At 36.4% G+C, this 23,056-nt stretch overlaps 2 protein-coding genes across 4 annotated transcripts in view; both read left to right on the top strand.

The window, feature by feature from the left end:
- mettl22 (methyltransferase like 22) overlaps positions 1–18,641 on the top strand; it is a 45,544-nt gene extending 26,903 nt beyond the window's left edge. For all 3 annotated transcript variants that reach the window (XM_039774565.1, XM_039774563.1, XM_039774564.1), the window contains 5 exons: positions 993–1,046; positions 1,495–1,575; positions 8,297–8,399; positions 8,615–8,783; positions 17,187–18,641. In XM_039774565.1, coding sequence (XP_039630499.1) covers positions 993–1,046; positions 1,495–1,575; positions 8,297–8,399; positions 8,615–8,783; positions 17,187–17,249 — 470 coding nt within the window. In that variant the 3' untranslated portion in view covers positions 17,250–18,641. The remainder of the gene's footprint in view (positions 1–992; positions 1,047–1,494; positions 1,576–8,296; positions 8,400–8,614; positions 8,784–17,186) is intronic.
- Positions 18,642–21,776: 3,135 nt separating this feature from the next.
- Positions 21,777–23,056, top strand: LOC120542252 (coiled-coil domain-containing protein 34-like). The gene has a single exon (XM_039774566.1). It carries the CDS (start codon positions 22,118–22,120, stop codon positions 22,724–22,726), a length of 609 nt encoding a protein of 202 aa, XP_039630500.1. The 5' UTR covers positions 21,777–22,117; the 3' UTR covers positions 22,727–23,056.

Here is a 23,056-nt window from a genome sequence, read left to right as displayed (position 1 = left end):
TGACTCAGTTTTTGCACTTCAGTTTTAAAATTTTAAAATACAAAAAGGGTATTTGTACTGTTTGTACTGTTTCTGACTCACATTCATGCTGTTGTAAGTAAGCAGGCTACCACAGGATATGGGAGGAAAAGAGAGGAATCTGATTAGGTTTTTTCTGGGGGTCCTCCTTTCCATTATCTGCAGGAATAAGATTAAAGAGATTAGTCAGACAACAAACTAGCCAAGTCTGTTCATACTTAACATAATCATGGACATTAAATCATCTTCAGATTTTTTTTTTTGTATTTGTTTTTTGTTTCTTTTATAGGTCATGGGAATGTTGATAAGAGCAATAATATAAACTGTAGCCTACTTTTCTGTAAGTGCTATATTCAAGTAGAAAGCTTTTTGCAATTCTGAAGTATACTGTGGCTGTGACTAAATATAGAGCAGAACTAAATAGATGCACCAAACTGGTTTGCATTCACTGCTTGCTAAGAGACTTTCTCATTTTTTTTTTCTTATTATGGTTCATTTTGCTTCTGTTTTTTAAATCATATTTTGCTTTTAAGTTATATTTTTAGTATTTAACATGACATGAATTAGCATACCACTCTGCTTAACATTTTATTCCTATGTTCAATTCACACATATTAAAAAACAGATTCTGTTTTGTTTTTCTTTCCATAAAGTACCATAAGAGAAGTTATCACAAAAAGCCATGCAGGATTATCTGTTTTGTAAGCATGTAAGGGAATTAAAAAAAAAAAAAAACTACCACCCACTGGAATCATTTTCTTTTATCTCAAGGTTAATTTTCAATGTTCAATAAATTTCATCCCTGCCGTGTATAAGAGGATAGTTAGTGTGATTTAGTAATTTCTTGAATTGGCATCAAAAAAATAACAGTCCACTTGAGTAATAATTGTTTATCTGGTTATCAGATATCTAATTATCTAATAATATTAGCCAACATTTGTTAGATACTAACTTTCTGTTTGCTTTGCCGATAGGAGGACAGGTTAAAGTACGTGAACTGGACTGGCTGAGAGACGATTTTTCCATTGGTAATGATTTTTTTTTGTTTTGCTTATTCGGTTAATTTCTTTAATGTGGCTTGGTAATTACTGTAAAATCTAAACTGTGTGTTTTTCTTGGTTTATTGGAGCAAGAGACTCAATTTGCATGTGTTCTTTTGATTTTTTGTTTACTATTTTGAGATAACATGATTGAATTACATGGGTTTCAGAATCTTATGTTAATACTATTTTAGAATATGAAGAAAAGTGAGCATCCTTTTATTCATAATTCTCTGAATAAACTGGGTCAACAAAATTAATTTTAATTTAAAAACGTTTTTGTAGTATCCCAATTTGTTTTTTGACTTGAACTTATACAGAGAGTGCTTACTGTATAACATGGCAACTCATATGTTAACATATTTTTTTCCTTAAGCTTTAAATCTCAAATATTGAACACCATGTACTAATCCAGGTTTCAACTGATTTGTTTTAGGTACACAGAAAGAATTCAGTTGGGCTGAAAATGAGGTTGCAGATCTCCATGACACTACAACTTCTTTAATTTCTGCAGATGGTAAATTTACATAACACTTGGTATTTTTTAAAATATAGTTTGGTGTTCTTAGATAACTGAAGTTCATATGAGATGATAAAATAATTGACATTAACCTAGAATTTGAAGTCCCTGATTATCTGATAAAACTCAAGTAAACTTGCTTCCAATGTACTTTCTTAGTTATGTGCATTAGTTACTAAATAAATGTGGCACTTGTATGTTTAAAAAAAGTATATATTATAAACAATTAAGAATGCCAGTGTGCTGTGTACATGTGAAAAATAAAATTTGAAGCTGAAATGTTTTTTTAATCACAAATAGCTGTTTACTCATTCTGGTCGGAAGTAGTTTAACTAAAATAATCAGCAGCTAAAATATAATGTAATTAATGTATGCTTTAATTTATGAACAGTCATGTGATAAGGTGTGGGTTAGGGCTTTTGAAGGGTTTTATTTTTTTTAACATACGTGAACATATCAAGATATGAACTTCATTTAAACAGTACCTTTAGATAAGGTGATGTATTTGGAAATCAAAAATGAACGTTTGACATTTCAGTAACTTATTAAATGAAAATTAACAGATATGACACTTCTGTCTGTGGAAAAGTCCATCGTTAGCTATAATAATTGGTGTCACACCCTTATGTCTGCATTTTCTAGAACTGTCTGGCAGATTTGACTGGTAAAAGGTACAGTATATCCCACTCCTCCATATAGTGTTTTACTATTCTGTAACATTTGAGGGGTATCTTTCATACACAGTCCATTTCAAGTCCCCCACAAGAGGTTTATGACATTCAGATCAGTGATTTGACTTGGCCATTCCAGAAAACTCCATACAGTACTCTTCTTTTCAGCCATTTTTCATGGTTTTACTGGTATGTTTAGAGTCATTGTCATGTTGCTTTGATCTTCTGACAGATGGACTCACATTACCCTTGATAACCCTCTGCTACAATGAATAATTTACATTGGATTCTGTGATGGTGACCTGCCCAGGCATTGATGTAGCAAAGCAGCCCTAAACCATAACATTTCCACCACTATGCTTTACACTTCGTATCAGGTTCTTCCCCACATATGCCGTCTTTGGTTTTCACCAAAAATGACTTTTGGAACTGTGGCCAGATAACTCTTATCTTTGCCTTATCTATCCAGAGGACATTGTTCTCAAAGTCCAGGCCCACTGCTTTGGAGTTCATGCACTAACTTTAGTCTTGCCCTGATGTACATTCTGAATAGCAAAATGTTCCTACTGACACACCTTCCATGTAGATCTAATTTGTGCAGCCTCTTTCTAATGGTAGACTCATGTACTATGGCAACAGTTGTAAGAGGTACCTGTAGATCCCATGATGAAATTATAGGGTTCCTAGTGGCTTCTTTCAGCATCTTGCATTTTGCTTTTAGGGTGCCCTGGCTGGTGCAAGTGGGCATTTGTTTGAAATGTACTCCATTTATAGACGAACTTCCAGAGAGTGGAATGATTGATTTCCAAATCTTTGATTATTTTAAGTCTCTCGCCGGTCACATATGCATCTATAACATTCTTTTTGAAGGCCTCAGAGAACTCCTTTGATCTTGACTTTTCTTGAGAACATACACTTCAGCAACAAAGAGCAAACCAAACTAAACATCTGAGATTTAAATAAGAAAGGGTCACGCAAGATCCCCTCTATTGAGGTTTTAACCTGGTTATAATTTTAGGTATTTGAGGTAGTGATAAATGTAGGGGTGGACTTACTTTTTCCACATGCAAAATTTACATTTATGTTTATTTAAATTATGCAATGGACTACAAAATGTAAATGTGATATGATGTTTGTTATATCTATAGATACTGTTTAAAAGAGGATCAAATCTTGACATGTCCATCCAACATCTTACAAGCCATCTTGTCTAGAGGAGAGCCATGGGAAATCAGAGCCTCTCCCAGCAAACATTGGGTGCAAGTCAGGAACAATCCCTGGGCAGAGTGAATAAATACACACACACACACACACATCAGGAGCCAATTTACCATCACTTATTCATCTGACCTGCATGTCTTTGGAATGTGGGAGGAAACCTGTGCACCAACATGCACAGACATTAGGAGACAATGTAAACTCCACAAAAAAAAGTACCCAGGATACAAACTTCAGTCTACCTACTGCGAGGCAGCAGCACTACCACTGTGCCACCCTTGACATGTCCACTCATGTTAAAGGAAAAAAATATATATTTCATTGGGTGTACATACTTTTCCTTTGGGTATATATAAAACAATGCAAATTTACTAATTTTCAGTTTACGTAAATAAACTTAATAATAAATCTGGATTTTAATACTTTTGTAACCCAAGTAGATTTTGGAAAGGAGTGTCCTAAACATGGTTTACTAGTGCTGTTGTTTTAAAGATTTCTAATACTTAGCTGCCAAAATGTAAGCAGTCCACAGAAAAAAAATGTTTAATCTAAAGCAGAATTTAATTTATGTAGTACTTTAAAATGTGAGCAACACCACAAGATAATTCTTAACTATTTATTTAACAACCATCTGTTTTATACAAACTGACATTCCACACACTAGTATCTTGCCTAAAGAAGGGGCCCGAGTTGCCTTGAAAGCTTGCATATTGTAATCTTTTTAGTTAGCCAATAAAAGGGGTCATTTTGCTTGGCTTTTCTTTAAATATTTGCAGGTAATAAAGTTTCTGAGGTCAGATAGCGTAGCAACTTAAAACAAAGTGTATAAGAACAAAGATTGTTGAGATAGCTAGAAGAAAAAGCAGAAACCTATTTTTAATCCTAGATAACTGAGGAATAGAAATATCCTTTAAAATATCTGTTTACTTCAAAATGAACACTGCCATACACAACCTAGATTAACATATAAGCCTTATATTATAAGGTATACAATAGACAGTTTCTTAAGGAGTTAAATTATTATGCTAGTAAGTTAAAAAAAAAAAGAAGACCTCTTGCTATATAATCCATTTGAAAAGTCAAAAATTAACAAAATGTATCTGCATGTACTGATGATGCAACATAGTGTATATATGAAGTAAACATTGATGGCTGTTCTGGCAGGATTGAGATAAGAGTTTTAAATGTCAGAAGAGCCTCGGAGATAATCTGAAAAAACGGACAAAATGTTGGAGAAGTGTAACTAGCTCAGGGCAGATATACCAATTGCAGAAGCATTTTAAAGATGATAGTGTCTTGTTAATGTTTGGCATAGAGAGAACACAGAAGAAAATGTAATATCTAGGGATATAATAAAGGTGAAGCTATGCACATTAAGCTTTTGAGATGGGAAAGGTCGGTTCAGAATTGAAGAGATATTTAGTAGATGAAGGAATAGGAAGCCTTGCATTTTGACAAATTATGTCTAATTTGATGATGTTCAGTATGCACTTGCATCCTACAGTTTATGGTTGTTTTCTTTGTAATTGCACATCTAATCACTAAGTAATATGCCTAATTACAGCGGCCATCAGTAAAGATTGTACTCATTAAACAGTAGGAGGTGGGTGTTGTTTTTGATTTTATGTTACTGTGGACATGTACAGTATAGTGGGCACTGTGACAGCTAAACCTGTACTGGAGATAGGAGGGTTACATCCTGGATCTGTGCTGAACTCTGGTAGAAGTTTGAATAAGACGGTGCACCTGAAAATATAATTAAACCACTGCCTGGTCAAATTTCAGATTAGTGTATTTTTAAAAGAGTGTTTTGAGCTTATTTCTGTGAATTCTAGTGGCAACAAGAAAAAACAGTAATGTCTGCACATCAGCACAGACAACTGACTTGAATCAGAATTGTTCTTTCTTTGAAACACACTATTTGAACAGTGAAATAATCAGATTGTCTGTCAATAGTAGCATATTGTACAGGGGCAGGCAAGTATGCCAGTCTAAATCTTGGTCACGTAAATATTTAAAAAAAAAAAAAAAAGTTCTGAAATTCTAAAAAGCACCAGGCTTAGTATAATAGCCATTATATTAAAGTATTAGAGGTTTAAATAACACAAATGTAAATATATATGTGTGTGTGTGTGTATCTATCTATTATATACTGTAGTGCCTTTCACATCTATCTATCTATCTATCTATCTATCTATCTATCCTGTATATATATTGTGGCAAGTGGCTGGGGGTGGTACCCAGCTGGGACGCCCAGAAGGACCGGAAGAGGAACTAAACCACCTCCTCCGGACCATGAGAGGGCAGCCGCTCTGGATAGTATGGGGACCACGGGAACAGAGCTTGGAAGGTGAACCCTACAGGGGCCTGTGGTCACCGCCTGGGGTCACTTCTGGGTGCACAGCTGGCACTTCCGCCACACCTGGGTGGGCCAGTGGAAGGTTATCGGGAGGCACCTGGAGCTCGTCCGGGTGAGCATAAAAGGGGCCACCTCCCTCCATTCGATGGCTGGAGTCGGGAGAGGAGTGGAGGCAGACCAGAGGAAAAGGCATTGTGGAAGAAGGCCTGGACTTTGGGGTGAAGTGGGCTGTGTGTGCACTGTATATAGTAGGACATTGTAAATAAAGCATGTGTGGTGACTTAAACGATGTCTACCTGTCTGTGTCCGGGCTGTTTTCCACAATGTATATATGTATATGTGACCTAAATAAGTGAGTGAGTTGGTCACTATAACTGAAATACTAGGCAATGTTTACTAAAGATTTTCCAGGAATTTCTAACATGAAATAATTTGCAAATATGGTAAGCCTCTTGTTTGCAATTAAACTCAAGTGATAATTTAATACAGAGGAATTTTTTAGGTGATAGAGATGTGTTTATCAAACTTCTCCTCTGTCCTCTCTTTCACATTCAGCTTTTCCTTACTGTCAGCCCAATGTAACAATTCCCTCAACATGAACACTTATTTTTGCCTACATTCAGTAAAGTGCACTATAAAAAATAAACTGAATTGAACTAAAGTTAAAAAATAGCTAGATATATGTTTTCTGCCCATCGTTCTTATATTCTTAACATTTTTTTGTCATTTTTAAGTTTTTTATTCCACAGTTAAACAGCATTCTATGTGAAATTAAAGTAAGCTTGGATTAAATACATAATAATGTACATTGATTATAATTAATGTACATACTATTCTTCAGAAAATATATATTGGCCAAAGGTTTGTGAACATCTGACCATCATACCAGTATGAGCCTGTTGGATAGAGCATGAGAATGGTGCTAGATAAATAAATGTAATGTATTATAATCCCATTTGATTTACATTAATATGGAGTTGCACCACATGTGCAGCTGTAACAGCCTCCATTCATCTGAGAAGCCTTGCCACATGAATTTGGAGTGTGTCTGTAAAGATTTGTGCCCATTCAGCCAAAAGAGCATTTGTGAGGTCAGGCACTAATGTTGTACGAGAAGACCTGGTAGACAATCGGTGTTCCAGTTCATCCCAAAGGTGTTCAGTAGGGTTGAAGACACTTACGTCCGACCAGATTTTTGGCTTTGTGCATAGATGCACAGTCACACAGTCATGCTGGAACAGAAAATGCCCATCTCCAAACTGTTGCTCCAAATTAACAGTACCCTCTACTAGAACTTGACAAAAAGCCCTAGACCATTATCCCTCCTCCACCAAACTTTACAGTAGGCACAATCCAGAAGGTAGTATTCTCCTGGCATCCTTCACACCTAGTTGTGTTTTTCAGATTGTCATTGTCCGTGAAGCATGGTTCATCACTTCCGAGAACAGGTTTCTACTGCTCCAGTGTTCAGTGACAGCATACTTTACACCACTCTAGCCATTGCGTATCTTTGTGAATTGTGACTTTAGGCTTGTGTGCAGCTGCTCGGCCATGGAAACCCAATTTATGAAGCTCCTGACACACAATTCTTGTTCTGATGCTGCTTCCAGAGGCATCACTCACAATAAAGTTCCAAAGTGCAAAAGAGGGTTGGTGAAATTTTCCATGCTAAAACTTAGAGGCCTTGCTCTGTGAGTTTCCATGGTCTAACACTTCGTGGCTAAACTGTTTTGCTCCTCGGCATTTCCACTTCACAATAATGGAGCTTTCACTTGACCAGGGCAGAGCTAGCATAGTAGAAATTTCACATACTGACTTGTGACAAAGGTGACAACCTAATAATCAAATGACGTTTAAAGTCAGTTGAGTTCTTTTGTATGACCCATTCTTTTTGTCAGTGGAGATGGTATGGAAATGCGCTTGATTTTATGCATCTGTTTACAATGGGTGTGGCTGAAAACACCTTAACTCGATGATTTGGAAGGATATTCACATACATTTGGCCATGTAATGTACATCACAAAAATTAAACATCCAGTTATTCTAAGTGGTAAGATAACTTTTCAGATTGTGTAGAAATGACCCACAAATTCTTTTAATTCCAGTTTAATATTGTGAAATGGCATAATTGATCATTTTAAAAAATTCAATAAATAATTTAAGTAAAATAAAGATTGACCATGGCATATTTTAGCTATTACATTACACTGAAATATGTGAAATGACGGAATATTTACTGAATAGAAAATTGTCACCTAAAAAGCAAAGCATTTTAAACACTGAACTCGTATGTTTGGTAAAAACCATACACAAACATATCACTGCTTAATTAATCTGATGAGCTTTCCTTAATCTTTCATAGTTTAGACCTTTTCTCTAGTTTATTTGAAAAGTAAACATTTTGGGTTGGAGGACATTTGTTCTTTACAGATCCTATGTTGAACTACTATCTTTTGCCTTCTCCTTTCAGTGTGCTATGATGATGACCTCACAGATGCCTTTTTTAGGACCGCGTACCGAATAATGAGCAACCTAAGGCATCCCAGCACGTTTTATATTGCTATAGAGAAAAGGTATGAATTTCAAAAATTGTTTAGCCAACTGTATTTTTAATTTTAATTTCTCTGAAATATTGCACATTTTAAAGTTTTAAAACTAAGTAATTTAAGTCATATAAAAGAACATAGTGCTGGCTATTAGTTTGAAGCCTGAGGTATGAAATATCTTACAAAACACTTTTAGAATAAAGGTTTTGTTGATTTTGTACCTTGCCTTTATCTCTATGCAGGCTAAATTTTACTCTAAGACGCATGGATATATCTTGTGAGGCTTATGAGCATTTCCGCTGTTGCCTGAGAGATCTACAGAACATTGTGGATGGTAAAATGAATTTTACAGTGGAGCCAGTAAAAGTAAACTTTCCACAGTTCCTTAAATATGAGCGTATAGAGCAGTTGGTAAGTTTACAAATAACATGGTAATACTGTTTCTAATACTGTCCAGTATTAAGTGTACATTTTTCGTGTAACTTGCTTTTTTCCCATTATGGAAGCATTTCCTTTGATTTGTCTTAACTAAATAGAACATGAATACACTGATGCCTGCAATACACAGAACGTTTGAGATGGGCAAGTGTCAGATATTGCCGCTTTCCAGTAACACTAGAAATCAGAACCATGCTGACTGCTTGACTCAAGGTGTCTTCACATTGCAAGCAGGAATCCTAAAGAAGGTGCTACTTGTGCATTGATTACATCATATACAAGCAAAAGATATTTTTCTGCTCATACAAACTTAAATGTGACAATCTGTGCTAATTTGTTGAATTGCTGATTTTGTTAATCATCGTTTTGGGTTTTTTTTTTTTGTTTTTTTTGCACTGTTTTATGCTGTGTACCACACCTGCTTCCTGCGTCTTTGATATTCATGTATGTATTTTATTATCAGTCGAAGTTTAAGTTCTCCTTTAACACTGTTGTCAGACCACTCATCAGGAGGGGCTTAGGGCTAATTTATTATTCTGCGTCGAGCCTACGCTGTAGCTATGCACATAGGATATGCCGGCAAAAGCAGTTTAAACTTCTGCATTGCTCCGCAGTGCAGGGACATGCCTAAATATTAGTTGGTGGTGCTCGTTATACACAAGAAATAGAATGATCCATTAAAATGCAGGCAGTTTTTACCCTCTGGGATTACCATTCCTCTTGTTACAGAATTTCTTCCATAGGCAAACTTATTTGTTCCAGATATTTTTCCACTTTTTTATAAATTCACAGACTTCTAAAACAGAAGAAAAACAGAAGTGTGTTTGAGTCTGTGTATGTCTAGGTCAATGCTTCACATTTTTGAGGAGGTACGCACCAGGCAGCATGGACTACGGTGTACTTATGCAGTAGGCCCAGTGCAAAAGTGAATAAATGAGCCTTTACACTTCATTTCTGGCTGAGTACAACTGTTAAGTCTGTTTTCCACAAGACTAAACTGGTCAAAGAAAAGTGTTTTTAAAAAAGCACAATGTTTCAAAATTTCCTTGTCATATACCACAGTCTTACTGAAGAATGGGTTATATACAGAACTGGAACCAAGCTCAAGTCTATACAAGAATCTTTGGAAAACAGTAGCCTGCTCCATAATTTAAATTTATGGATGATGGCACCCAAAGCTATAGTAATAATAAAAACATTTATGTAAGTTTTAGAATTAAACCTCAACAAATTAGAAATGTGGCAGATGTTTAACTATTGATTGTAGTTGAATGCTATCATTATTTTTATGCAGTTGGCTGATCAGTTTATTAGTGACCGAGTTACTAAATAGAACATTTATCAGTTTTGTCACAAGAGGTACTGGAATATCATCATTACAGCCGTCTTGTAATTTTAAAATAAGACAAGTGGTATGAGTTTCCTTCTAATACTGAAAAAAGAAATTGTCTGCTATCTCTCATGTTGCCTGCCGACTGGAACTGCAAAGTAGAACCATACTACAAAATAAATTTATTCCATCAGATCCTCACCTTTGTACCTCCTTAGCTTTAATTGCTTCATGGACTTTGACATCCTTTGTCTTCCTCCTTCTCTCTTCCTCTCTCTCCTGTATATGTCTTTCAGTTCTTTCTCTAAAGTGTACAGTATTTTATGTAACATGTACAGCTTCTGTAACAATATGCTGGCAAGATCTATTAGAAATTATAAATTATTAAGTGGAGTCCATTTTCCTAGTTGAGCATTAGTTGAACAGGTGATAGGTGGGAGGTTTGGGGGTGGCCAACTGGAATCACCCACTTGGAGAACAAGCCAGCTAAAAGAAAGCAGCAGGTTTTCACAGTCACAGACAGGTTGGAAACAACTGGAAGTATCTCTAGTTGAGAGATATTCCTAAAACATTTGACCAACCAAAGCCAGTATTTTATTATACTGTTAATAGTTTGGATGACTGTTTCTGATGGGTGTGATGTTTTATTGAAATATGCTGGGTTTTGGAACAATTGAAAAATAATATTCCTTGTGGATAGCTAACTTGTATTCCAGTATTAAAGTTTTGAAAAGAATTATCTGGGGTGAAATTATAAAAATACATGGAGTCTGGAAATACTACCAGTATATTGTTCATCATTGCCAGAAATTTTCAGAAGGAACCTGCCCAACTAGATTAAACAATTGTCAAAATTTTTGTCTTGCATGTAGAAAAAAATAGTATGTAATTTGAAAATTATATATGAACTGTAATTATTCAAAGGTTGTGTACATAAAATCTACTATGATAGATGGCATCTGCTCAGGATGAACCCCATGCCATTACCTAACCAGTATAGTGGATGGGCAGCTTTCCAGAGCAGTTTGCTCACATAATACACTAGGTGGAAGCTTTCCTGGAACTGTCATCCTGTGGAGAAACCCTGCTGTGTTCCATGGGTGCCACCAGTGGGAGCTGCAGGGAATGGTTGTTCCTACTTTGTGGGGTTTCCTTCAGACCTGGAGGTGCTTTCTCCATGTAGTGTCCAGACATCAGAAGCATTTTAAGGTCCTGCATAATAGTCACCACCTTATCTCATTTGGGGAGTTGGAATTGGGAGGAGGGTGGACAAGGGATGCTTGGGAGATCTGGAAGGAAAAGAAAAGAGTAATCGTTTGTTATTATGCGCTGTCCTGAACTGAGCTAAAGAATTCTGTTAAGGTCCATTTGTGAATAAAAATAACCTTTATTTGAACCCAAGACTGTAGTGCTTCAGTTGTATCTGGGGTTTAAAGCTATTATATGCCCCCTAGTGGCCACATACAGTGGTCTCCAAAGTCTATATCTAATGACAGTTGAATCAAGCACAATGTAGGTTAAAGAAAGCTGGAATATATTATTAACCTGCATGGCTGGAGTGAATGATGCATCACCTGGAGTGCAATAACACCTGAATAAGATCTGAATGTCTTTCTCTTCATGTCCTTCTTTCTCTATCGCTGCCCCATCTTGTCTCCCCACACAAGGCCAAGATGAAACACTTCCAAGTTTCTATCCTCTGCCATATGATGCCAATATAATTACATAGTATTATTAAATAAATATTGTGAATTTAAAGAGGTGATTGATGGAACAGTACAGAAAGTTGGACACAGACAAGGTAAAGATTGTGATAAGATAGTAAATAAAAAAGAGGGGAAAAAAAGAAAATATAATGGGGGATAGCAGAATTAATAATAAACTTAATACAAAACAGAAAAAAGGATGATACAACAGTCATACTCTCAGCAACCACGGATCACAGAACAGTGGATTTTCATAAGACCAGTTATATGCATATCAATCATAATAATCATTACACATTTGTAAGACCTTAGCAAAATTTTTTCTTATGTCTTGTTTATGACAAATTAGCATACAATCTTGAGTTCTGCCTGTCCATTCATATTCTCTGTTCCAGTCCTTGATCGGACTCTTTATTAGAGTTTAACAATATTGGGAAGGAGCCTTTTAAACTTCTTCCACCTCCTCATGCATGTTGTAAGTGTTGGGTGTGTGCCCTTCAGTGGTAACCCTCAAATTAGCCGTAAACATAAGACCACGGCAAAAATCCGAAATATGGACATTAGATGTAGATCAAAGTGTCTTCTGTCTGGTATTAATATTTAATATTTTTTTTAATTTCCATTAAATGCATTTCGGTTGATGATAAAAGCCCATAGAGGATGTTTGCTTGCAATGTGCTTATTTAATTTCCAGGTTTCCCTTAATGAGGTCTCCTAAGATTTTACTAATAAATTCTGACATTAATTTCACAGGATTTCAACATTGAAGCCTATTCAAGTGAGTCTGATAATAGATGGATAAAAGGTTTAATAAATGATGACTCTTTTACATTTAAGAGAAGCCATTCCGTTCCAGTAGATTATTTAAAAAGGGAAGAATATGTGGCAGAAAGCACCCCAACCCCATGCAGCCCAACTATAACTTTTCACATTGCAAACTTTTAACTGTCTGACATGTATGGAAGAAGTTTAAAACTTACAAAAAAGAGTTACCTAAATAAATACAGATGCCATCTTAATGACCATTATTTAGGTTTAATGTGGATATTTTATTGTCCCTCCTGTCCTTCTACTTTCCATTGTCTTTGACCAGTGCACACAGTTGAATAGATACAAACCACAATTATTAAACCTATAACTGTGTAGCATCATATATAACAGACAGTTACAGTGCTCTTGGTGTGAACTAGGTGCAGCAGAAATAAAATGCTCATGTTTCACAAGTAAAAAGCGTTATTGATTTAAGTTGAAGTGATGATTAAAATTAAAAAATGTTACTTTTTTTACTTCTAAGTATCTGTGTGCATACATACTTAAATGATAAAATAAACTGTTTTGTGGTTTAGTAATAATAATATCCCTTTAAGTGTACAATATCTTCGCTGTTTATCTTAAAGAAATGATTGTATAGTGTAATATGCTATGCTTTACATAAAAGGTAGAGTTTAAACTGAAGTAATAATAGTTCAAAATAGAATCTGAGAAAACATCCATCAATCCATCCATTGTCTTAACTGACTTATCCAAGGTAGGGTCAAGGAGAAGCTAGAGACTATCCCAGCAAGTACCAGACACAAGGCTAGAACAATCTCTGCACATGGCAGAAGGCCCAAATAAAAATTGAGGATTGAGAGGTTTTGGTTTTTTTTTTTTTTTTTTTGGAACAACACAATTATGCTTATTCATTAGTATCACTTTTTCAGAGAAGTTTTAATTTACATTTTTATTTTGCAGACCTGAGATGCTTTGCTTTCATTCACATTAGGAAACTGACTAGTATCAGTTGTCAAAATAGGGGACTAAGTTAACTGTTTGGAAAAGCGTTAATAATTTTTTTTTAATGTATGTATGATAGCTTGATTGTTTCCATACATTTGTCCATCTGCTTACATGAGACTGATTACATTCATATAGAAACTGATAATTACTGACCCTTTTCGTATTACTATGCAAAATATCATATATTTAAAAAATACCAAAATCGTATACATGGGATATATTTTCACTAGTGAAAGATGACGTTTCACTCCATTTTTTAAAAAAATTTTAAATAGTAAATAAGGTCTCTTGATAAAGATTGTAATTAATTGGCCATCAGCCCTTGAAATGATTCAGTACTGGGGGACCAAAAATGCCACAGCTACTTTAATAAAGAAGAATCTTTTTGCCTTGCTTCATTTCTTTAGCCATTAATCTTGTCCTCCCATTGTCCATGACCATAACTCTTCAGTCCAATGGAATTTTGTTTACTGGAAGACTAGGCATGTAACTAAAGCCTACCTATTTGTCATTGAAGAAATAAAAATAGCCGTTGATCTTAAAATATAATGTTTAGAATTATACTTGAAATTTATGTTAAAAGATCTTTTTTGTTTGAAATCAAAGCTTAACATCCCATTTTGTTTAATTTGTGAAGGAAATATTTCCAAAACTGTCACAAAACAAACATTACTTACTGAGAGTAACTGGCCTCTTGATAAAGGTTAAGAAGAAATGAAATAATACATTTTCAATCGCTTATTTAATGAATTCATATTTTAAAATGTACTTTAAGCATTTGAACCATTGCAGCAAATTGTTAATACTTGCCAAATGCAGGTTAAAGGGTTCATGTTGATTGTATCATGTTTGTTTTTGAGCATATGCATAAGATATAGTGACTGTAAAATTGATCTCCTGTTTTATTTTCCACCAGTCTGCACTTGCAATCTTCTGGTTTATCTGACAGGGGGGAAATGTTATGAGGTGGAGCAAAGTATTCCGCCCATCATTTAATTCAGAAACACAAAGATTCTGTTACATTTTGCATATTTAGTAGCTCTTTGTATTTTGATGTGTTTATATTTAATTTTGGTTAACCTGTTGGCTGAGTATTGATGTTCCTTGGAGTGTAGCTTATACTTTAAATTTCTGTATAAATCTATTCAGCAACCATGGCAGAAATATTAAATCATGAATAATATGGTACAAAAGAAAGGAGATATTTAACTTGATTTAAAATGAGGCTTTCACTTATAATATACATTGCAGTATAATTATTTTTTTTATACACTCACATACCGTTGAAACAGTTATCTTCAGCTTTGCAGTGGGGTCTTTGACAACTGCAGTTTCACCTTTTATTGGCACTCTGGAGACATTGCTTTTGGCATGGAGTCAAAGTCGCATTTGTGCCAATGGGGCTTCTGGCTTTGAGGCATCTTGGGAGATCTTATACCTGTATATGCTAACTTTCCACTGACCAATACCATGTATAAATTGCTACCAAATTAGCACATTCAGTGGGCTTAGTTGTATGTGCAGTGTACAGTGCATCCGGAAAGTATTCACAGCGCATCACTTTTTCCACATTTTGTTATGTTACAGCCTTATTCCAAAATGGATTAAATTCATTTTATTCCTCAGAATTCTACACATAACAAGCACCCCATAATGACAATGTGAAAAAGGTTTCCTTGAGGTTTTTGCAAATTTATTAAAAATTAAAAAAACTGAGAAATCACATGTATTCACAGCCTTTGCTCAATACTTTGTCGATGCACCTTTGGCAGCAATTACAGCCTCGTCTTTTTGAATATGATGCCACAAGCTTGTCACACCTATCCTTGGCCAGTTTCGCCCATTCCTCTTTGCAGCACCTCTCAAGCTCCATCAGGTTGGATGGGAAGCGTCGGTGCACAGCCATTTTAAGATCTCTCCAGAGATATTCAATCGGATTCAAGTCTGGGCTCTGGCTGGGCCACTCAAGGACATTCACAGAGTTGTCCTGAAGCCACTCCTTTGATATCTTGGCTGTGAGCTTAGGGTCGCTCTCCTGCTGAAAGATGAACCGTCACCCCAGTCTGAGGTCAAGAGCGCTCTGGAGCAGGTTTTCATCCAGGATGTCTCTGTACATTGCTGCAGTCATCTTTACCTTTATCCTGATTAGTCTCCCAGTTCCTGCTGCTGAAAAACATCCCCACAGCATGAAGCTACCACCACCATGCTTCACTGTAGGGATGGTATTGGCCTGGTGATGAGTGGTGCTTGGTTTCCTCCAAACATGACGCCTGGCATTCACGCCAAAGAGTTCAATCTTTGTCTCATCAGACCAGATAATTTTGTTTCTCGTGGTCTGAGAGTCCTTCAGGTGCCTTTTGGCAAACTCCAGGCGGGCTGCCATGTGCCTTTTTACTAAGGAGTGGCTTCCGTCTGGCCACTCTACCATACAGGCCTGATTGGTGGATTGCTGCAGAGTTGGTTGTCCGTCTGGAAGGTTCTCCTCTCTCCACAGAGGACCTCTGGAGCTCTGACAGAGTGACCATCGGGTTCTTGGTCACCTCCCTGACTAAGGCCCTTCTCCCCCGATAGCTCAGTTTAGATGGCCGGCCAGCTCTAGGAAGAGTCCTGATGGTTTCGAACTTCTTCCATTTATGGATGATGGAGGCCACTGTGCTCATTGGGACCGTCAAAGCAGCAGAAATTTTTCTGTAACCTTCCCCAGATTTGTGCCTTGAGACAATCCTGCCTCGGAGGTCTACAGACAATTCCTTTGACTTCATGCTTGGTTTGTGCTCTGACATGAACTGTCAACTCTGGGACCTTCTATAGACAGGTGTGTGCCTTTCCAAATCATGTCCAATGAACTGAATTTACCACAGGTGGACTACAATGAAGCTACAGAAACATCTCAAGGATGATCGGTGGAAACAGGATGCACCTGAGCTCAATTTGGAGCTTCATGGCAAAGGCTGTGAATACTTATGTACATGTGCTTTCTCAATTTTTTATTTTTAATAAATTTGCAAAAATCTCAAGTAAACTTTTTTTCACGTTGTCATTATGGGGTGTTGTGTGTAGAATTCTGAGGAAAAAAATTAATTTAATCCATTTTGGAATAATGCTGTAACATAAAATTTGGAAAAAGTGATACGCTGTGAATACTTTCCAGATGCACTGTATGGATTAGGCTCTCTAAGACCCCAATATAGCACATTCTTTCATTGTCTTTGAACAGCTCATCCGATTTAATCATTTAAGGTGCCTACCTGAAAGAATTCTCCCTCCTGCAGCTAGAAAAAATGTATGTATGCTAAACATAATTAGACTCTCAACTCACAGTATCAAAGAGTTATTTTTTTAACTCTGGTTACATAAGCAAGTTTGTGTCACTTACAGTATAGTGACACTTCAGTGATGCTTCAAGCAGAATTTTACACTAAAAACTACACTGTCTGTAGTACAGCATTGTTATCTTATTGCCTAGGTGGGGGACTATCATGTAATATTTACATTAGCCAGACATTAGGAATATGAGTGTTTATTGCCTGTATTCATTTTAATTTATTTGTTTACTTACAGGAGCTTTGGAAAATTACTGCCACTATGGCAGCTTACAGTAAAGAGCCATCGACAGAGCAATAATTCGCTTTTATAATATGCTGTTGGAGATTTGTACTGAAGACATTAACACTTGGAGTATGCTATTCATATGAGATTTGTACATTTTTGTTATTTTTATCTTTATTGCAAAATCAACTTGTTTTAATGTAATTTTTTAGAGAACTGCATGTGGAAGTACCTACTATTATTGTCCTTTTCTTACTTGACGTTGTAGGTCAAAGGATTAACTTTATTACCTCTCATTTTATATTTATTTTAATGAGGACATAAAACAGATTGAATTACTGAATACTGAAGTTTGAAACACTAGTAAAACAAGCCTGAGGAATGTTTATATCTTGATTGCTTTTTCTATGAAATGTATGTAGTGTGAATATGAGATCGTCTTTAGGTTTGTTTGAAAGCATATGCAGCATGTTTGAAAAGTATCATGAATTTAATTTAGCAATTTCTTTTAGTAAAATAAATTATTTTTATAAAAAGGTTGTGTAGCATATTTAAAAGACAAAGGCTGCAACCCTAGGGTGTATTAGTGTAAATGTATTCGCACAGAAAAAGTCAGACAAACAATGAAAATTGATTTTTATGAATGATTTAAGTTATTTTGATGTCTAGTTTGTCTATGCAGGATTTATTATTTTCAGTTGACTTATCAGACTTAAGCAGCAGCTTTTTCACATGAAATGTAAAACCTGAAGAACTATGCCTCTCTAATGTGGTTTATTTTCTATAATAGAAAACCAAGCAGATTGATTTTAGCCTTCCTCTGCTGAGAAGACCAATGCCATAGTGGTATTTAAAGTTTTTTTATTGTCAAGGTATTGTTAAATATGAGGCCCTAGAACATTAAGGTGATACACTATTCTGTGTCACTACACCACAAAGTTGTTGACAAAATTATTCAACCTAAAAGGTAGTCTGTTATCTCTGTTATACTGTATAAGGTATCTGTTAATGTGAGACGATGTGTATTTCCCTGAATTTGAGTGCTGATGACTATTTGGATTTTGTTAGTTTATAGCATGTGAAATGAGTGCCTGAAGGAACCTGCAATAAAATAATATAAAAATCGCAGCTTATATGTCAAAGGGAACTTTGCCTAGTCACTTAAAAGTTGACAGTGAACCTTTTCTTTGTAGTTGCAGAAGTGCTGCATAAGTACAATTTGTATTTGCTTACCCAGTTTGATCCTTTTTCCCAAGGTTGAACTATGACAGAGTCTATACCTTTTCCAGACAGTCTTTAAAAATAGCTTGTAATATTTCCACATCATCACGTTATTGGTTTCTCAATAGTGCTGTTTAAAGGTTAATGTTCTCTGTAATAGACTAGTTGAGGAGCTGCATCTGCAAAAGGAAACAAAAAGTACAGGTTATTTGCAATATGAAAAAATAAAAAACACAATATGTTTAACAGTGTTTCAACTGTTCATTATTTGTCATTCTTAATACACAGTTATGAATAAACAATGCTTTAATAACACAGCATGTAATTTCTCCATTTTAATCCTAAAATACTTTATTTACTTAAAATGTATTTTCTTGCTTTTTTCCATACTAATACATTATTTTGACAAATGGTTAATATTGTAAAGCTGAAGAGGTATATGTGACTATTTTACAGTGGAAGGTATTCGGACAGTACAACCTCTTCAGGCAGGCTGCTGGCAGCAGTGGTTTCCAGATCGAACCCAAGAGAGTGAGCAGGAGCATGGAACCTTCCTTAGTAAACAGATATGAAATGAAAACCAGGCTGCTTCAAGTAAATACCACGAGGTAAATCATAGACAGGCTGTGAAAGGCCTCCATAGCAAATCACATTGCATAAGAATTAAAAGATGAGCTTGTGAAAAGCTCACTGTGGGGATGAAAAAGGGAGAAAAGGATATTTCAGATGATTTTGGAAGATGAGAAAGTTGGGACAATATACCACCAGACAGTAACATTTGTGAATGCAGGACTAGTAGCAAGCTGGCTTTTCTTTTTTATTGTCCTTTTACATTATGTGTTCTCCGTATGATCAGTTCTCTTTTTGTGTCCTTTGTGCTTATTTTAATCATTTGGCATTAGTACTGGTGTGAGGAAGACGCCAGGAAATTGTTTGCGTTCATGGCTTCAGAAACATTTTGATTTATGTTTGAAAAGGAAAGCAGCCAGAAATGCAGATATTCTTACGATGTGAGCAGCTGCTTGGCAATTCTGCCATCTGATCCGAGGTAAAAAAAAAACTGTAAAAGTCCAAACAAACACAGATGGAAATGGCTTTAGTCCCACTGAGATCAAGCTGCTTGGAATGATTGACAATGGCAGTCTTTTTCTTTTTCTGCAAAATCCAGGCCTACTATTTTATGGACTGGACAAATATTAAAGTGTACCGTTAAAAAAAATCCACCCAAAAATTATTTTTATACATATATACTACTCATGAAAAAAATTAAGGGAACACTTACATCGCACATTTAATCTTGATGAACAAAATATTCAAGTGGAAAATCTTTACTGAGTAATACTGTGTAATTCACTGATAAAATGATGTAATAACAATCAATGGAAAGCAAAATTAACAGCCCATTGAGGGCTGGATTTAACATCACAATGAAAGTCAAAACGTTTAATCACAGGCTGATCCAACTTTGTTGAATTTCATCCTGGCAACTCGTAATGTGATTCAGTAGTGTGTATGGCCCCCACGTACCTGTATGCACTCCAAACAACGTCTGGGCATGCTCCCCGATGAGACAGCAGATGGTGTCCTGGGGGATCTCCTTCCTGATCAGGGCAGTCTGTGGCACTGCTTGGCGGCATCGGATGCTCCAATACATAATGTCCTAGAAGTTCTGAATTGGATTCAGGTCTGGGGAACGTGTGTCAATGGCATCAATACCTTTGTCAGCCAGAAAATGCATATACACTATCCACATGAGGCTGGGCATTGTCCTGCACCAGGAGGAACCAGGGCCCACTGAACTAGTGTATGATCTGACAATGGCTCCGAGGATTTCATCCCAGTACCTAACAGCAGTCAGGGTCCTGTTGCTTAGCACATGGAGGTCTGTGCGACCCTCCAAGAATATGTCTCTCAGACCATCACTTCATAACGTTTACCACGCTGTCTCTATTACATCTGTCACATGTGCTCAGTGTGAACCTGCACTCATCTGTGAAGAGCATGGGACGTTAACGGCAGAGCTGTCAATTGCGGTATTCTCTGGTCAATGCCAATCGAGCTGGAAGTGATGGGCTGTGAGCACAGGACACACTAGAGGATGTTGGGTCTTCATGCAACCATCCTGGAGTCTGCTTCTGACAGTTTGGTCAGAAACATGCACACCAGTAGCCAGCTGGAGGTCATGCTCCAGGGGCCCTTTACAGTGGCTGACCCTTTGCTCTGACCTCCAAAAGTCATGTAAAAAGACAATTTCCCCTTGGGGATTAATACAGTGTATCAAATACCAACAACATAATTGTGCGGGACTCTGGCAGTGTTCCTACTCACACAGATGAGCAGGTACCGGTCCTGCTGCTGGGTTGATGCCCTTCTGTGTCCCTGTCCAGTTATCCTTGTGTAACGGCCTGTTTCCTGTCATACCCTACATGCTCTTGAGACCATTCTGGGAGAAACAACAAATCTTCTTGGGATGGCACATATGGATGGATGTGCCTTCCTGGAGGAGCTGGATTACCTGTGCAATCTGTATTGGCTTCAGGTACCACCTCATGCTACCAGCAGTGACAAAGACACTAGCAAAATGCAAAATTACAGAAGAATCAGTCGGGAGGGATAAGGAGAGAGAAATTGTGGCCACGACTTGCAAGTTCATTCCCTTTTTGAAGGTTGTCTTGCTGTTGCCTCCCCAGTGCACCTGTTGACACTTTAATTTGCACCAAAGCAGGAGAAGCTGATTCAAAATCGCTTATGCTTTCTAACTGGACAGACCGATATCCTTGAAGCTTAACTGACTTGGTGTTAGACTGTGATGATTAAGTGTTCCCTTAATTTTTTGAGGAGTGTATATTACTTACTCCAAGTACTTTGTAGTGGTGACTGAAAAATAAGTTAAATCCCATGTTTTCATGCAGAACAATGAGAAAAACAAATTAATGTAATAGAAACCTATAGTGACCCATAATGTACAAAGGCAAATAATGTCAAAAATGTCCAAGGAAAAAAACTTGTGTCTCAGTCCACATGTCAGTTATTCTGTCATATGCTCAAAATATGCAAAATACATGCTTTTTAACTAAAATATTGATAAATAAATACTTCCGTAATAATAAGCAGATATCATAAACAGTAAACTAAACCCTCATGAGATTGGCTTTTTTGAATTAAAGACCCCCAGGTATGAACAGGTCTCTCCCCTTCAGATGTTGGTCAAGGGACCAGCAGTGGTCTCTCTTGGCATCTGTTATATTGTATACTTTTTGTCTCTCCATTCTGCATGAAAAATGGCATTAAAATTTTTTCTCTCCCACCACTATTGAATACAGAAGCTTATACCTGCCAAAAAATGTACTGCATTATTTTGCAAAACTATTACATTATTTTCCAGTAATTATTGCATTATTTGACAGTATTGTGTTAATACATAATAGTCATTGTGTTATTTCACAAAAATATTGCATTACTATACAAAAGATATCGCCTGGTGTGGATGATATCATTGTGCGTGCTTGTGCTCTGGGCATCTTGTGACAGCCAGTGAAGGACAGATTAAATGTGCATAATGTGCATTCAGTTGACAAGAACAGAACAACAGTTACAAGTATACATTTAATCTTGACTGTGCTGAAAGATAAAATTTAATCAGTCCAGTTTAGGGCCACAGAGAACCAGTGATTATCACAAAAACATTGGGTGTAAGGCAGGAATAAACTGTGGTACAGTATATGGCACCCCTGTCCTTTACAGGACACTATTGCAGAGAGAGAGAGCACACAAAATTCTCACTGAAAGAAAAACGGCAGGAATTGCTTCAAAGGAAGAATCAACAGGAAAAATTAGAAAGAGAGAGACAACGTACTAAAATGTTGGAGGAAATATCTGCAAAAGAGATTGAGAAGAGGCAATGTGATGAAAGGGCAAAAGAAAAATATAATTTGTGGCTTGAAAAAAAGAAGGAAGAAGAAATTGTAAAAAAGCAAATTGAAAAGGAAGAAGCAGAATTAAAAGAAAGGAGAGAGATGGCAGATAAAAAATTCAAGGAATGGTTGAGAAGTGCCAAGGACAAACCACGCCCTGCATCTAGCCCTTGTGGATACTCCAATGGAAAACCCACAGGCTTCTATGATCAGAATTACTATCCAGCTCCCAGTTTCTGCAATCCCATTCCTTGGAAACCTATCCATGCCCCACCGCCAGAAGAATCCTCTAGAAAACAGGCAGTAAAGAAGACTCAAAAGCAGAGGAGTTTTGTGCTACAAAGACATACGGCAGCTGTAAGCTGTAAGCCAAAAGACAACCTTGGTATCGGTTTAGTTCGCCAAGTGCGGAGGTAACCTAATGTTGATTTTGTGTGCTGTTCATTCCAGAGCTACTACAGGTAAATGAAGAACCATGTGACTGACAGACATTTATTTAATATTATTTAAACATTAAAAATACCATATGTACAATCATGCATTCAATATGCTACTGTATATTGTTTCTAGATTAACTGTTAAGATTTTATTTTAATAAATGGGATAATAAAATATATGTCCAATTTCAAATCACTCTACTTTTTTATTTCAGTAAGGAGTGTCCTTTGAGGGGTTTTGTTTTGTCTGTTTTAGCACCTTTTCTGTAATCTAATGAATGTTAAAGAGAGTTGTTTTTCTTAATTTGTA

The sequence above is a fragment of the Polypterus senegalus genome, chromosome 13, assembly GCF_016835505.1.
Source record: "Polypterus senegalus isolate Bchr_013 chromosome 13, ASM1683550v1, whole genome shotgun sequence".
Taxonomy (NCBI): Eukaryota; Metazoa; Chordata; class Cladistia; order Polypteriformes; family Polypteridae; genus Polypterus; species Polypterus senegalus.
This window is presented reverse-complemented; position numbering and strand designations above follow the sequence as displayed.

Excerpts from the sequence above, each read along its gene's own strand:
- LOC120542252 (XM_039774566.1), top strand. The coding sequence starts at position 22,118 with ATGGCACCCCTGTCCTTTACAGGACACTATTGCAGAGAGAGAGAGCAC.